Source organism: Coregonus clupeaformis, unplaced genomic scaffold (genome assembly GCF_020615455.1).
Source record: "Coregonus clupeaformis isolate EN_2021a unplaced genomic scaffold, ASM2061545v1 scaf0302, whole genome shotgun sequence".
NCBI classification, from domain to species: Eukaryota; Metazoa; Chordata; class Actinopteri; order Salmoniformes; family Salmonidae; genus Coregonus; species Coregonus clupeaformis.
The window spans coordinates 266,105-280,910 of NW_025533757.1; the positions used below are offsets into that span (position 1 = coordinate 266,105).

The 14,806-nt window shown below is 45.0% G+C and overlaps 3 protein-coding genes across 3 annotated transcripts in view; all 3 read left to right on the forward strand.

The window, feature by feature from the left end:
* Positions 1-3,703: 3,703 nt before the first annotated feature.
* Positions 3,704-7,509, forward strand: LOC121558001 (diphosphomevalonate decarboxylase). Its single transcript, XM_041871484.2, has 10 exons — positions 3,704-3,904; positions 4,209-4,279; positions 4,387-4,501; positions 4,641-4,787; positions 4,995-5,194; positions 5,315-5,389; positions 5,456-5,674; positions 6,552-6,667; positions 6,742-6,850; positions 7,102-7,509. Exons 1-10 carry the CDS (start codon positions 3,829-3,831, stop codon positions 7,180-7,182), a joined length of 1,209 nt encoding a protein of 402 aa, XP_041727418.1. The 5' UTR covers positions 3,704-3,828; the 3' UTR covers positions 7,183-7,509.
* A 1,747-nt stretch (positions 7,510-9,256) lies between these two features.
* Positions 9,257-12,870, forward strand: LOC121558000 (cytochrome b-245 light chain-like). Its single transcript, XM_041871483.1, has 6 exons — positions 9,257-9,593; positions 10,239-10,308; positions 10,559-10,633; positions 10,800-10,883; positions 11,087-11,168; positions 11,912-12,870. Exons 1-6 carry the CDS (start codon positions 9,536-9,538, stop codon positions 12,104-12,106), a joined length of 564 nt encoding a protein of 187 aa, XP_041727417.1. The 5' UTR covers positions 9,257-9,535; the 3' UTR covers positions 12,107-12,870.
* Positions 12,871-13,801: 931 nt separating this feature from the next.
* LOC121558023 (transcription factor 25-like) overlaps positions 13,802-14,806 on the forward strand; it is a 33,021-nt gene continuing 32,016 nt past the window's right edge. Inside the window, exons 1-2 of the mRNA XM_045214729.1 lie at positions 13,802-14,141; positions 14,553-14,702. Of these exons, the coding sequence (XP_045070664.1) occupies positions 13,920-14,141; positions 14,553-14,702 (372 nt within the window). The 5' untranslated portion in view covers positions 13,802-13,919. The remainder of the gene's footprint in view (positions 14,142-14,552; positions 14,703-14,806) is intronic.

Here is a 14,806-nt window from a genome sequence, read left to right on the forward strand (position 1 = left end):
TTCCTTTGAACATTGAACCGCTGTGGTTCACAACAATTCTGATTTCTAAAGGTGGAAGTTGGGAGAGTTTTTGTTCGGGTGGTTCAGTGAAACAATTTTAGTTTCTGAGGTAGAAGTTTTTGGTGAGGGAGGCCCTGCTCTCTCCTCTCCCAGATGCTTAGCTCATTTCATTCCGATCTCCTCTGCATTTTTGTAGCCATTTGCTACAGCCTGTCAGCTATGCCTCTGCCTATCCCTGTTCTCTCCTCTCTGCACAGGCTACACAAACGCACCACACCGCGCGGCTGCTGCCTCTCTAACCTGGTGGTCCCTGCACGCACCCCTCACCTGGAGTTCCAGGTCGCAGGCAGCCTCTGGAACTGCCGTTCTGCTGCCAACAAAGCTGACTTCATCCCAGCCTATGCCAACCTCCAGTCCCTCGACTTCCTGGCGCTGACGGAAACATGGATCACCACTGAAAACACTGCTACTCCTACTGCTCTCTCCTCGTCTGACCATGTGTTCTCGCATACCCGAGAGCATCTGGTCAGAGGGGTGGTGGTACAGGAATCCTCATCTCTCCCAAGTGGACATTCTCAATTTTTCCCCTAACCCATCTGTCTATCTCCTCATTTGAATTCCATGCTGTCACAGTCACTAGCCCATTTAAGCTTAATATCCTTGTCATCTATCGCCCTCCAGGTTCCCTTGGAGAGTTCATCAATGAGCTTGACGCCTTGATAAGTTCCTTTCCTGAGGATGGCTCACCCCTCACAGTTTTGGGGGATTTCAACCTCCCTATGTCCACATTTGACTCATTTCTCTCTGCCTCCTTCTTTCCACTCCTCTCCTCTTTTGACCTCACCCTCTCACCGTCCCCCCCTACTCACAAGGCAGGCAATACGCTTGACCTCATCTTCACTAGATGCTGCTCCTCTACTAATCTCCTCCATGTCTCCGACCACTACTTTGTTTCCTTTTCTCTCTCGCTCTCCTCCCACACTACTCACTCTGCCCCTACACAGATGGTAATGCGCCGCCGCAACCTTCGCTCTCTCTCTCCCACTACTCTCTCCTCTTTCATCCTATCATCTTTTCCCTCTGCTCAATCCTTCTCCCTCCAATCTCCTGATTCTGCCTCCTCAACCCTCCTCTCCTCCCTTTCTGCATCCTTTGACTCTCTGTGTCCCCTATCCTCCCGGCCGGCTCGGTCCTCCCCTCCAGCTCCGTGGCTTGATGACTCACTGCGAGCTCACAGAACAGAGCTCCGGGCAGCGGAGCGGAAATGGAAGAAAACTAAACTCCCTGCCGACCTGGCATCTTTTCACTCCCTCCTCTCTACATTTTCTTCATCTGTTTCTGCTGCTAAGGCCACCTTCTACCACTCTAAATTCCAAGCATCTGCCTCTAACCCTAGGAAGCTCTTTGCCACATTTTCCTCCCTCCTGAATCCCCCCCCTCCCCCCCCTCCTCTCTCTCTGTGGATGACTTCGTCAACCACTTTGAAAAGAAGGTTGACGACATCCGATCCCTCGTTTGTTAAGTCTAATGACACTGCTGGTCCTGCTCACACTGCCCTACCCTATGCTTTGACTTCTTTCTCCCCTCTCTCTCCAGATAAAATCCTGCGACTTGTGACTGCAGGCCGCCCAACAACCTGCCCGCTTGACCCCATCCCCTCCTCCCTTCTCCAGACCATCTCCGGTGACCTTCTCCCCTACCTCACCTCGCTGATCAACTCATCCTTGACCGCTGGCCATGTCCCTTCCGTCTTCAAGAGAGCGAGAGTTGCTCCCCTTCTCAAAAAAACCAACACTCGACCCCACTGATGTCAACAACTACAGACCAGTATCCCTTCTTTCTTTTCTTTCCAAAACTATTGAGCGTGCCGTCTTTAGCCTACTCTCTTGCTATCTCTCTCAGAATGACCTTCTTGATCCAAACCAATCAGGTTTCAGGACTGGTCATTCAACTGAGACTGCTCTTCTCTGTGTCACGGAGACTCTCCGCACTGCTAAAGCTAACTCTCTCTCCTCTGCTCTTGTCCTTCTAGACCTGTCTGCTGCCTTTGACACTGTGAACCATCAGATCCTCCTCTCCACCCTCTCCGAGCTGGGCATCTCCGGCGCGGCTCACTCCTGGATTGCGTCCTACCTGACCGGTCGCTCCTACCAAGTGGCGTGGCGAGAAGCTGTCTCCGCACCACGTGCTCTCACCACTGGTGTCCCCAAGGCTCAGTTCTAGGCCCTCTCCTTTTCTCCCTATACACCAAGTCACTTGGCTCTGTCATATCCTCACATGGTCTCTCCTATCATTGCTACGCTGACGATACACAACTAATCTTCTCCTTTCCCCCTTCTGATAACCAGGTGGCGAATCGCATCTCTGCATGTCTGGCAGACATATCAGTATGGATGACGGATCACCACCTCAAGCTGAACCCTGGCAAGACGGAGCTGCTCTTCCTCCCGGGGAAGGACTGCCCGTTCCATGATCTCGCCATCACGGTTGACAACTCCGCTGTGTCCTCCTCCCAGAGTGCGAAGAGCCTAGGCGTGACCCTGGACAACACCCTGTCGTTCTCCGCCAACATCAAGGCGGTGACCCGCTCCCTGCAGGTTCATGCTCTACAACATTCGGAGAGTACGACCCTGCCTTACACAGGAAGCGGCACAGGTCCTAATCCAGGCACTTGTCATCTCCCGTCTGGACTACTGCAACTCGCTGTTGGCTGGCCTCCCCTGCCTGTGCCATTAAACCCCTACAACTCATCCAGAATGCCGCAGCCCGTCTGGTGTTCAACCTTCCCAAGTTCTCTCACGTCACCCCCCTCCTCCGCACACTCCACTGGCTTCCAGTTGAAGCTCGCATCCGCTACAAGACCATGGTGCTTGCCTATGGAGCAGTGAGGGGAACGGCACCTCTGTACCTTCAGGCTCTGATCAGTCCCTACACCCAAACGAGGGCATTACGCTCATCCACCTCTGGCCTGCTGGCTCCCCTTCCTCTGCGGGAAGCATAGTTCCCGCTCAGCCCAGTCAAAACTGTTCGCTGCCCTGGCACCCCAATGGTGGAACAAGCTCCCTCACGACGCCAGGACAGCGGAGTCACTCACCACCTTCCGGAGACATTTGAAACCCCACCTCTTTAAGGAATACCTGGGATAGGATAAAGGAATCCTTCTACCCCCCATTGTAAAGTGGTTATCCCACTGGCTATAGGGGTAAACGCACCAAGTTGTGAGTCGCTCTGGCTAAGAGCGTCTGCTAAATGACGTTAATGTGCCCTTGAGCAAGGCACTTAACCCTAATTGCTCCTGTAAGTCGCTCTGGATAAGAGCGTCTGCTAAATGACTAAAATGTAATGTAAATGTTATATAGTAATAATAAAGATACACTAGATTACTGTAATACACAGGCTGTACGTTTTTCTTTCCCCTGTAACCATAATTTCATTTAACAGAATTTCACAGAAGGTACAAGAAGAACATAACACAAGCGCTGTGAATATACGGTAAATATACTCCACGCTACCATTCATGTCCATTCACTGTACTGCATTTCTGGCTGTAATCATGATACGCCCCCTAAATGGGGCTCTGGCCTCATTTTCGTACGACGGTGGTCTGATCAAAATGATTGGCTGCCTCGTTTCAGTGGCGGAACATGAGTGGTTGTGATTGGTGGGAGGTTTAGCCATGTGCTCTTCTCTTCCAACCAACAGAGACGTTTTCTAAAGCGCTACGGTTGTGCAGACGTTACTGTATCAGTAGATCTCAAAATAGTAGACAGTCACGCGTTAATAGTCATTTTTGTTATTTTATTGCTCCTGGTTTTACTTTGTATTAAAATGCCCGAGGACAGCGGCAACAAGCTCTCCATGGTAACATGCAGTGCGCCTGTGAATATCGCTGTCATCAAATACTGTGAGTATTGTCTTTTCGTATAATCCAGGACAGACATCTGATCGTCTGACTCTAGAAAGAACACTGTAAACCAAGTGTAGCCTGTCTTTAGATAGCCACATCTAGCTTAATGTAACGTAAATTGTAACATTGATTGAATCAATGAAGTGCTTGCTCGCAACACTGTAGCCACGCTTTGACGTGTGGGCATTGGGACAAGACAAATGTATTGTTACAATGATGTGAAAGGAGGAGTTCTCTGTACAGTCTTTGAAATAACTATGTATTGAATTGTAAATGCTTTGTTGTTATTGCTGTTTCAAAGGGGGGAAGAGAGATGAGGAGTTGATTCTACCCATAAATTCATCTTTGAGTGTCACATTACATCAAGACCAGGTAAGACTGTAATACTGTACACCAGACACTCAGGAAGTGTCTAAATGTTACTGTTTTGTTAAAACAACAAAAACTAACGATTACTGCCTTGTGATTATTCCTCCCAGCTCAAAACGACCACAACAGTGGCATGCAGCAGATCGTTCCAGGAGGATCGTATCTGGCTCAACGGCAAAGAGGAGGACATAACCCAGCCCAGACTACAGTCCTGCCTTAGGGAGAGTGAGTCACTATGTGCAATGATATGATATATATATGTGCTTGAAGACTCAAGCGAGAGAGAGTATAGGGGGAAGAGTAAGAGAGGGCAAAGGGGGAGGACAAGCAATGATGTGTTGTTGTTGGGGGTTTCCTTCCTCAGTTCGGCGCCTGGCCCGTAAGCGACGTAGTGATGGGGAGGCTGATGTAGACGCGGCTAGTTTGTCCCATAAAGTCCACATCTGCTCTGTCAACAACTTCCCAACTGCAGCCGGACTGGCCTCTTCTGCTGCCGGCTATGCCTGTCTGGGTAAGAGACTGTGTCCCATCATAATGCTTTGTATCTAACACAGCATTAAATGGATCAAATGAAGTAAAAGCTTGTGTGAAACTAGTTTTATGCTTTTAAAGGTTGGGAACTTAAGTACTGCCTCCATCTCTTCTTCCCTCTTCTCCTCACTCCTTCTTTTCCTTTTGTCTCTCCATCTTCTCTCCTCAATCCATTCTCCTGTTCCAGTGTACACCATGTCCCGGGTGATGGGAGTGGAGGGGGAGTTGTCTGTGGTTTCTAGGCAGGGTTCAGGCAGTGCCTGTAGGAGTATGTATGGGGGCTTCGTCCAGTGGATTATGGGCCAGCAAGGAGATGGCAAGGACAGTCTGGCCCAGCAGGTGGAGCCAGAGACTCACTGGCCTGAGCTCAGGGTCCTTGTACTGGTGGTAGGTATCTGATCATTACTGAAGATGGCTTTCTCTGTAGCAAATGTTGGTATATTCATTTCTCCCATGTCTTTAATAATCTCAACACCTCCATCTCTCTGTCTCCCTCTCTCTTTTTAGGTCAGTGCTGAGCGGAAACCAGTTGGCAGCACTTCTGGCATGCAAACTAGTGTAGAGACAAGCAGTCTCCTAAAGGTAAACACTCACACATAAAGTTATGTTATTAACCCTTACCCTTAACCCTTACGCTCTCCCCCTCAGCACCGGGCAGACTCTGTGGTCCCAGCCAGGATGAAGGAGATGATTGAGGCTGTACATAAGAGGGACTTTACTGCGTTTGCTGAGCTGACCATGAAGGACAGCAACCAGTTCCATGCCACCTGCCTGGACACCTACCCACCCATCTTCTACCTCAACGACGTGTCGCACCGCGTCATCAACCTTGTGCACCGCTATAACCGCCACTACAGGGAAACAAGGGTGAGCACCATCAGGGAGTTAGTTCTTTCTTTTAGTCATATGGAAATGTGGTAGTCATATGGAACATTGTCAGTTCTACAAGGGGTCTAAGCTAAGAAGCAGAACAAGGTGCAGTAATTGTTGATATTCTGAGATTATGAAACTGGTAGTATTTTTACAGTTCAAGAGGAACAGAATGTGTTAACAAGCCCAAGTATAGATGTGGTAAAGAAGTCAATGGAACTTGACAAAAACAATGGAAATGCCATGGAAAGATCCAGAATCTCCTCATTGCCCCTAAGCAAAATAGGCTATTGTTTATGTGTATTTCACACTATGTTGAGGTACAAATCAGAGTATAATGCTTGTATTGATGTTAACCTCAAAACATGTTCATGTCATCGTCACCAATCATCTGCATTACAGTTAAAAAACGACTTTGACTACCACCACCGATTTCTCAATGCTAGCTATGCTACCAGTTTATACGAACGGGAGTAAGCATTTAGCAGTCACTTCTTCTAAACCTGAAAAGGGACTACTTCTAAATGTTATGCATTGAAAACAGCCAAGTATATCCAAATCAGACTTTGTAAACACATTGTGGGCCTGTTACAATACATTGATCATGGCGGATTTGACGAATATCCACTTTGTTAGATCAGATTTGTTGAATGTGTGCCAATCCGTCTTTCCCCCACAGTCTGCGTTCTTTTGACCTCTTTACCGCATCTATGACCTAGTACTTCTTCATGAGTCTCAGAGGACTAGTGCAGCATCACATCCCTCCTTCTGCTGACACTGTTATAACACTGCTGTAACAAAGCTATAACTTTGGTCCAGAGTTCTTTTCCTGAGTATAAGCAGTGACCGATTTATGTTTTCTCTTCTCCACCAGGTGGCATACACGTTTGATGCAGGTCCCAATGCAGTGATCTACACTCTTCAGCAGAATGTGGAAGAGTTTGTCCAGGTGGTCAAACACTTCTTCCCACCAGAGACCAACGGAGGACAGTGAGTTTCTCACAAACACACACTCAGCCAGTCAGACAACACTCCCTCCTGTGACTGTACCTGTCCCACTTCAGGTTTCTAAAGGGTATTCCGGTTGCCCTGACAACACTATCCGAGGAGCTGAAGCAAGGCATTGGGATGGAGCCCATGGTGAAGGGAATCAGCTATATTATCAGCACTAAGGTACACACACACACATAGGCACATACACATAGGCAGCACCCTCCAGGTCCTTTGCCCGTTTCCTGTGCATGTCTGCGGGTTGGCGTAGTCGAGGGTTTTGGGGAGCGAGCTTGATGCTCTCTCCAACCGGCTTATGGGAAATCACCATGAATGCAGATCTTATAAACACACACATTATGTATGGATCTGCTACATTTTGATGTGAAATTAAGTTGGTTTGTCTGAGTGATTATTTCTGATTTGTGAAAAAGGCTGGACCTGGACCTCGCGTGGTGGAGGACCCTAGTGAACATCTGCTTGGATCTGACGGGCTGCCCAAGAAGAGTGCATGATACAAGCCAACCTCCCAGCTGGGCAGAGACAGAACTCTTTGGTGAAAAGAAAGACCAGACATATTAACAATTCCAATTCAATCAATTGGATACATATGCATAGACACAGTCATTAAAGGGGCAATTTGCAGTTGCTATATCCATTTATGGACTTATAAAATAATGATATGTAACCATTGATTCTTCAAGAATATAACTTATAAATACCTTATGAGCTTAGTTAAACTGTCCTATCCCATCAGAACTCAAAATAAATGCTTATTTTACTACAATGTTTGTAAACAAAGTAAATGTAAACAAACATTTAAAACATGGTTAAAACTATCATTTTGATATCATGGATGGTCAGTCCTTGCAGATATAATTTTGAGAGTGGTTACATTTCTCCAGACCCATCCCTCAGCTTTTTGCCAAAACTAAGGATTGCCCCTTTAACTGGAGCGAAACAACCACACACGGATGAATACCTCTAACACTGTTGACTAGTGCTTCATTCGGACACCTTTCCTATTGCGAGTTTGTATTAAATGTTTTGTCATATTAAAGATGAGGGGATGCCTTGTGAGAATGATCAGAAATGCTCTAGTACTTTGATAACTGTAGAAAACAATTTCAAATGCATCTATGTTGATTTTCTAAGTAGATTATGTACATTTTATTAAAGTATAATGGTTTTACAGTCACCTTCAGAGTGAGTGAATCATAAGACAATCTCATTTCAATTGTTATAACCCTTAAAAAGGATTATAAATTACAGTATTGAGAACAATGTCAGTGCTTTAGTATAAGAGATGGATATATAGGCTACATGTCACAGGTCCCAGAGTGGTGGGGCCATTTTTTTCCCTCCTGATGATAACCAGGTAAAACTACAAAAACTCTACAACCTAGTTGTAGCAGGGACCTTAAGGGTTGCCCTATTGCCTGGGGCAAGTGACCTGAGCAGTCGGGCAAGTTGAGTCTGCTCTAAAGTTGCCCCAGCTAAAAATGTTTTACTGAAAACAACGAAAGCGTAAGGAATTCCAATAGACATAGCCTAAAACTGATCTTTCTGGTTCATCCCACATTGTTTAAGTCAGGGTTTCCAAACTCGGTCCTGTGCTCCCCTCCCCCAGCACTACACAGCTGATTAAAATAACTAACTCATCATCAAGTCCTCTGTAGCTCAATTGGTAGAGCATGACGCTTGTAACGCCAGGGTAGTGGGTTCGATCCCCGGGACCACCCATACAAAAATGTATGCACACATGACTGTAAGTCGCTTTGGATAAAAGCGTATGCTAAATGGCATATTATTTATCAAGCTTTGATTATTTTAATCCGCGTGTAGTGCTAGGGCAAAAAACAAAACGTGCTCCCAGTGGGGGGCCCAGGGCCGAGTTTGGGAAACCCTGGTTTAAGTGAAATATGGACAATTTATGTCAGCTGGGCAAGTTGAGCCTGCTCTATATTACAACAGCTGAACGTTTCCCCCTTGACCAAATCATGTCAGGCAGCAAAGTTAGTTAAGGCAAAGATTATGGATATACGGACAAGATACTTGTCTCTGTGCCCTAACAATGGAGTCGTTGTCCACAAAGCGGCACAGATTCATATGCATAGAGGGCTGTCTAGCTCCCGCCTATCCTCTCTTTGGATTGGTGAATACATCTCATTATTTTAATTCTTTTTTGAATATTCAATTAGGGTTGTTGACGTCATCCGCCTTTATTCAATGGAGAGATGCTACTAGCCTCATTATGCATAGCCATCTTGAGACAACTCTTGATATAAAGTGTTTTTTCTCAAAGTTGCCGGGATGTCACGTGTCCTACTTATATCAGTACACTCGTAACAATTTAAGCATTACGAAACTACTATTTGATCAAATAAACCTCACATAGCAAATAAGCCATTAAATTTTTTGTTGACCAAATTATCTTGGCCAGGTCGCAGTTGTAAATGAGAACTTGTTCTCAACTGGTTTACCTGGTTAAATAAAGGTTAAATAAAATAAATAAGTAAAAACATTCGACATTTATTGACCTCCATACAAAAACTGCTTGCTTGGTGAGGGAAAGAAACGAAACAACGTCACCTGCTTGTAGAAGACAGATTTTTGGCCGAGTTGGGCCTCTCGCTTCGCCTCTTCCTCTCTGGTTAAGGGTTACTCCTCCCAGGTCACATCCCCGACCCTTTTGCCTATCGCTCCGCTCGGAAGTTACGGGTCGGACCAGTCGGCGGCTACCACCCACCTTTGTTCCTCCAAAAATAATACATTTTGACTTTCTATAATAATCGAACGTGACAACCGCCATCAATTGGATAATTGCCGAGCATAAAGAGGGGTTCTGTTGGTCCGAACGGAGACAGCATGGGAAAAATAGAATGGGCGATGTGGGCCAATGAACAAGCTCTGGCGGCGGGTCTCAGTGAGTAGAGAACTTTTGCCAAGTTTAGACGTCTGAGTTTGGTATTTGTATTATGGTTTCAACTGTTAGAGGAATGTATAATCCCATTAGTTGTGAGTTATTACTGTATACGAATAGATGTTTTTCCAGTAGGGTACGCCTAACTAACATTGGTAATTAAAACCTACCAAAACCAAAATGAATAACATTTTCCAGACACAAATATTATCAGTCATGACATTATATTGGTAGTGAGAATATTTGTCAAAAGAAAACGTATCTGTATAAAATACTAAATCAAATCAACTTAACCCTCCCGTTGTCCTAGGGTCAAAATGACCCGCCACTGTGTTGAACCAACTTTCTTTAATTTTTATATTTTTGGGATCATTTGTGAGAAGGAGGCAGTGATACACTCTTTAAAGTCTCACTGCCTCCTTCTCACAAATGATCCCAAAAATATAAAAATTTAAGAAAGTTGGTTCAACACAGTGGCGGGTCATTTTGACCCTAGGACAACGGGAGGGTTAAGTGTGCAAATTATTTGGTTCTTGGCACATTTCGATTGGAAAGTTACAGTATATTTAAAAAAGTGTCTTAATCTGTGATTTGCAGGAACTGTTTTGATAAACGAAACATTTTCTTCTTCCTACTTCCTTATTTCAGTTCTTCTTACTGGTGGCATAGTGGGGGTGGCCGGCCAATTCAGGGACTGGGAGTTTGCTGCTTATGCTATGTATCCTTTCACTGGGGCAGAGCTGTCTCTTACAGTATAATTCCATGCACAAAATTGTATCTATTGTCGTGATTAAATGCTGATTTACCATTGACATGTCACAAGGAAATGTTTGTAGATGCATTATAGACATCTACACCATAATGTATCTTATTTGTGCATTTATGTCCAGATGAGACCCACATTTATATTTGCATTGTATAGTGAGGTCCAGGTGTTGTTGTTGAGGAACCTTGACTGGTGTGCCCAGAGCTGCAGGGGTGTTTGTCTGTCTACTAGAGTACCCAAGGGGCAAGAGGAACAAGGGCACCAGCGTAGAAAGGACGTGAGTACCCACATACACCATACCAAGCTAACGTTTCTGTAAAGTCACTTTAACAGTGATGCAACAGGTATGTTTCCACCAGTTGAAAGCAAGTCATAAGCAAGTCGTCATCACTGAAAGTTTGAAAGTTCACGATACATAACTTCTAATATTGTGATTCTTCCAGGGGTCAGTACTGCTTCACTGTCTGTGTGAAGTCATTCGGCCCACTGACCAGGAACTACTATGTCAGAGCGTTTCTACATGCAGCGTGAGTACACAGTGTGTCAGTCTAATCAGAGACTACATTCTTTCCCTTCACTGTCTACTTCCAGCTATAACAGAGACAGGTTGTGTCATTGTGCATAGTCATTCCTGACACCACCTTCATTGTTTAAATGTCACATTGCATGTTATCAGTGCCTTGCCTTTGTAACACTCTTTTTCTGTGTGTGTGTTTGTGTGTGTTTATAGGATCTGCGTTCCTGGTGGTTTCATCCTTGCAACTGTCCTTGGCTGTGTCTGCCTCGGCATAGCTAGCCTCATCTACCTTGCGGTTAGTATTTCAAGTATTTGAAAGTATTTGACCCAAGTTAGGTGGTCAGACAACAACAAGGAAATGGTTCAGACAGGAAACGCCACGTATTAGTTTAACCATTTATTAGAAGATTACAATGCATGCAGTACATTAGTCTTGGTGTTAGGCTCCGCTCCTTCGGGGTAGCTCACTGCCAGAGCATAGATCAAATAAGATATAATAATAACAGGCAATGAACAAGGTATGCTATACCAATCCCCCTGACCGAAACAAAAGCAGAGTCCAAACAGGTGGAGGCTGGGGTGGGTGGTGGGAAAGCAGAAAACAGACACGCATGGCGAGTAATGCATGTTACAGCATTAGCATGTCACCAAGAACACCAGCGCATAGCTTACCCATGGCAGCCATCAGAGAATGTGTGAGCAAACCTGGTCAACTAAATAGACCGCCATATTAAGGTAGTGTGATAAATCTAATTGGTGCAATATCAGCTGATGCTATCAGTTGATGCAACACTCAGGTTTCCTGTATGAACCTACTGCGCTTGATTTACAAGGAAGCATTTGTTTGCCCTCTGGTATTTTTATTGAGACATTATTAGCTAGTTAAGAAACCCAGGCTGTTAGGGGAGTGACTTGGCTGTTATCACCTGTTGTTGGGAATTCACTGCATGCATGTTTCTAGAGAGCAGCACCAGAGCAACCCATTTATCTATGTTAATTGAGGGAGCCTGAATGATCTTTTGTCTGTATGTCTTCCAGGCGGCCATCCGAGGGGAGCAGTGGGAGCCCATCATGCCCAGGATGGAGAGTGCCCGTAAGCCGGTGGCAGAGAGCATCAAGCTCCCTCCCCAGAACCCTCCACCACGCCCACCCGCTGAGATGCGCAGGAAACGGGCAGAGGACCTGGAGGCGGCTGCCTATGTCAACCCCATCGCTGTCACTGCCAATGACTAGATCCCCTTACTGTCCTTCCCTCAGGCCTGCTGGGCTAAGCTCACTCAGGTTAGCTTATAGTTCCACTGAGCCCCAACCAAAACAGATATACAGCGGGGCCCCACCCAGGCCATGCTCACTCCTGACTGCCATTGGCTGAGGGCCGAATCCTAAATTGAGATAGATATGTTTGCATAACTTAGACTTTTGTGTAAATTGGCCAATGGGGATTTTTTATGGACAGGTATCAAGTTAGGAATCAGGCCTCGGAGAGTAGAGGGATGTGGAGAGGACACACTGCTGCTGATGTTTGATGATGTATAAGGGATTGTATTGAAGTGAGATGTTGCTGTGCCTTGTGGATCTTTAGTTACTGCTTTTACAAAAGGTTTGTGTCCTATGTCTCTGCACCGCCTGCCACAACTCTTTCAGTTACAATAATTTTTGGTCCCCTAAAAAGGCTTTGGAATGTAAATGGCAAAGTTTGTATTCTTGTTTTGACAGTAAGTTATTTTGTGAGTAATTGGATGAATAGAAAATCAACCACATTTACTGGCACAGATCTAATTAAATTATTTTAAAAGAGAATGAAGAGCTATTTATACATTTTGTATCCTCAGAATATACTGTGTTCTTTTACACTGGAATGTTAACTGTTTATAAGCAAGCACTGTTTTGCATTATCTCTTTCTCTTTTTGGCCAGTTTACTATGTCAGTGGCCAACTAGCTGTATGTTGGAAAGTTATGTGTTCACCACGCTACAAAATAAAGTATGTCTATGTTTTATGCTTGTTATGCTTTTGATACAATCTGAAAACAAACATAGTTATTCTAGTTATTTCAAATTTGCACGTTTACCATATAACCACAATTAATGTTTGTGTCTGTTTCATCATTGATGATCTGTGGGTTTGGAATGACAATTACGTGTCATGTCTCAAGTTTTACATTTCCTACTTTCTAATAGTTCCTTTGAACCGTATGTATTTCACCGTTCCTTCTCACAGCGCAACACACAAAGAGGCTCACACACTTTATTACGACACATAGGAAATTCCTGCACTATTTAGATCATACACAGCCACAGAGATGTCATGAAGTAGTTATAACAGATGAAACATTTAGAGGTGCCCACTGTTTGTTTATATACCCTAATGACATTTCCAGAGGTTGTTACATACATGTACATTTCTTTCCTCTATATCAAGCACCTTCCTCATTCCTATGGTCACAGTTGACCTTTACCTCAAGAATGAGGAATGCAATGTGTGTTTCCCTGAGTGCTTGGGTTTGGCAACCATTACATCATAACAGCAGCAGGAACATGTGCAACTTCCTTGTTGGTTTATCTGTGTTATACTCAGTCTAATTTATTAGTTATAATGGGCATTTCTTGATACCATAACACATAAAAGGTATTGATAGACGCAGGGCAACCCTTGTTTACAACAAAAATATGCATTGGTCATAGGCTTTGAAACCATTAACTGACTTTACAGCAACAGCCTTGGTAGTGGTTGCCGCTCCCCCTGCATGCAAATAATAGTTGAAATGTTGAAAGTCGTTAGTTCCCTTTTGTGTGAACTAATTTCAGGCATTTTCAGAGCCTTTGTCCTAACGCACTACTGCCTCCTAGTGGTACAAAGGTAAACGGCAGCGAACTGTGATTATCAAAACGAAAATAGTTGGCCTGCACTAAGATTGTCTACATAGAGCACCCGTAGAATAAGCTCTTTGGCATGCGGATTTCGCTCTCATGTTGTTTATGGCTGGAGCTGGGTCAAATCCCAGCTGAACCATAACCAATCTTCGTGACAACTCTGTCCCGGGAAGATGTCGAGCCGTGCTCTGAGGAGGTTGAAGGGGAAAAAGCGGGGGCAGGAGGCCCTGGACCTCGGAGATCTTGTCCCAGGTGAAGGGCCAGAGCCAGAGGAGAAGGCTGCGGATGTTGAGGAGGAAGAATGGGAACTGGATGAAGCTCTTCTCCAGCCTGCTAAGAGCAGCAGCAGGAAAGCAAAGAAGAATAAGAACAACTTGAGCAACATTTACGAACTGGTAGTGTTTCTCTTTTTCTAACACACATTTTAAAGAAATGTCTTGCTAACTGCCACGTAGCTCCACCACTAGGCTACATAACTTTGTGACAAAGCTAGCTAGCTTGTTAAGCTAGTCAATGAAATAAGCAGCTGGACACATTGACACTTACAGACAGTGTCAACAAATCAAACAATAATTATACTGACTAACTCCTTTTGCCTGGCCAGACAGGACTCATACAGTACACCCCCTTGCCTTGACCATATGAACGTCACTAGGATGGGTTGGAATTCCAATGGCTCCCACAAGAAATCAAGGCAGAGACTGACCAAAGATTAATTAAAACGATGTGCAATGTAGAGATTTAGTCTCTGATATACAACCTTAACCTGAGTCTTTCCCACCTTTGCTGGAACCACATCTCTGCAGATATGTGACGTAGAGAATGAAGCAGAGAAAGCTACGACTGATGAAGACACAGTGAAGCCAGAAGAACAGAATGGTGATGAAGGCAAGGAGAAGAGCAACAGTGGGGAAACAGAGAAGAGAGATGCGCAGCCTGAGACAGGTGCTGCGAAGGTGAGGAGAGGGAAACGGACACCTTTGATACACTGTAGCCTCCACAGTATTATGGGGTATTGAGAGCCCTTTCCTCTTCAGTCTTGTTGTTATTATGCATGATT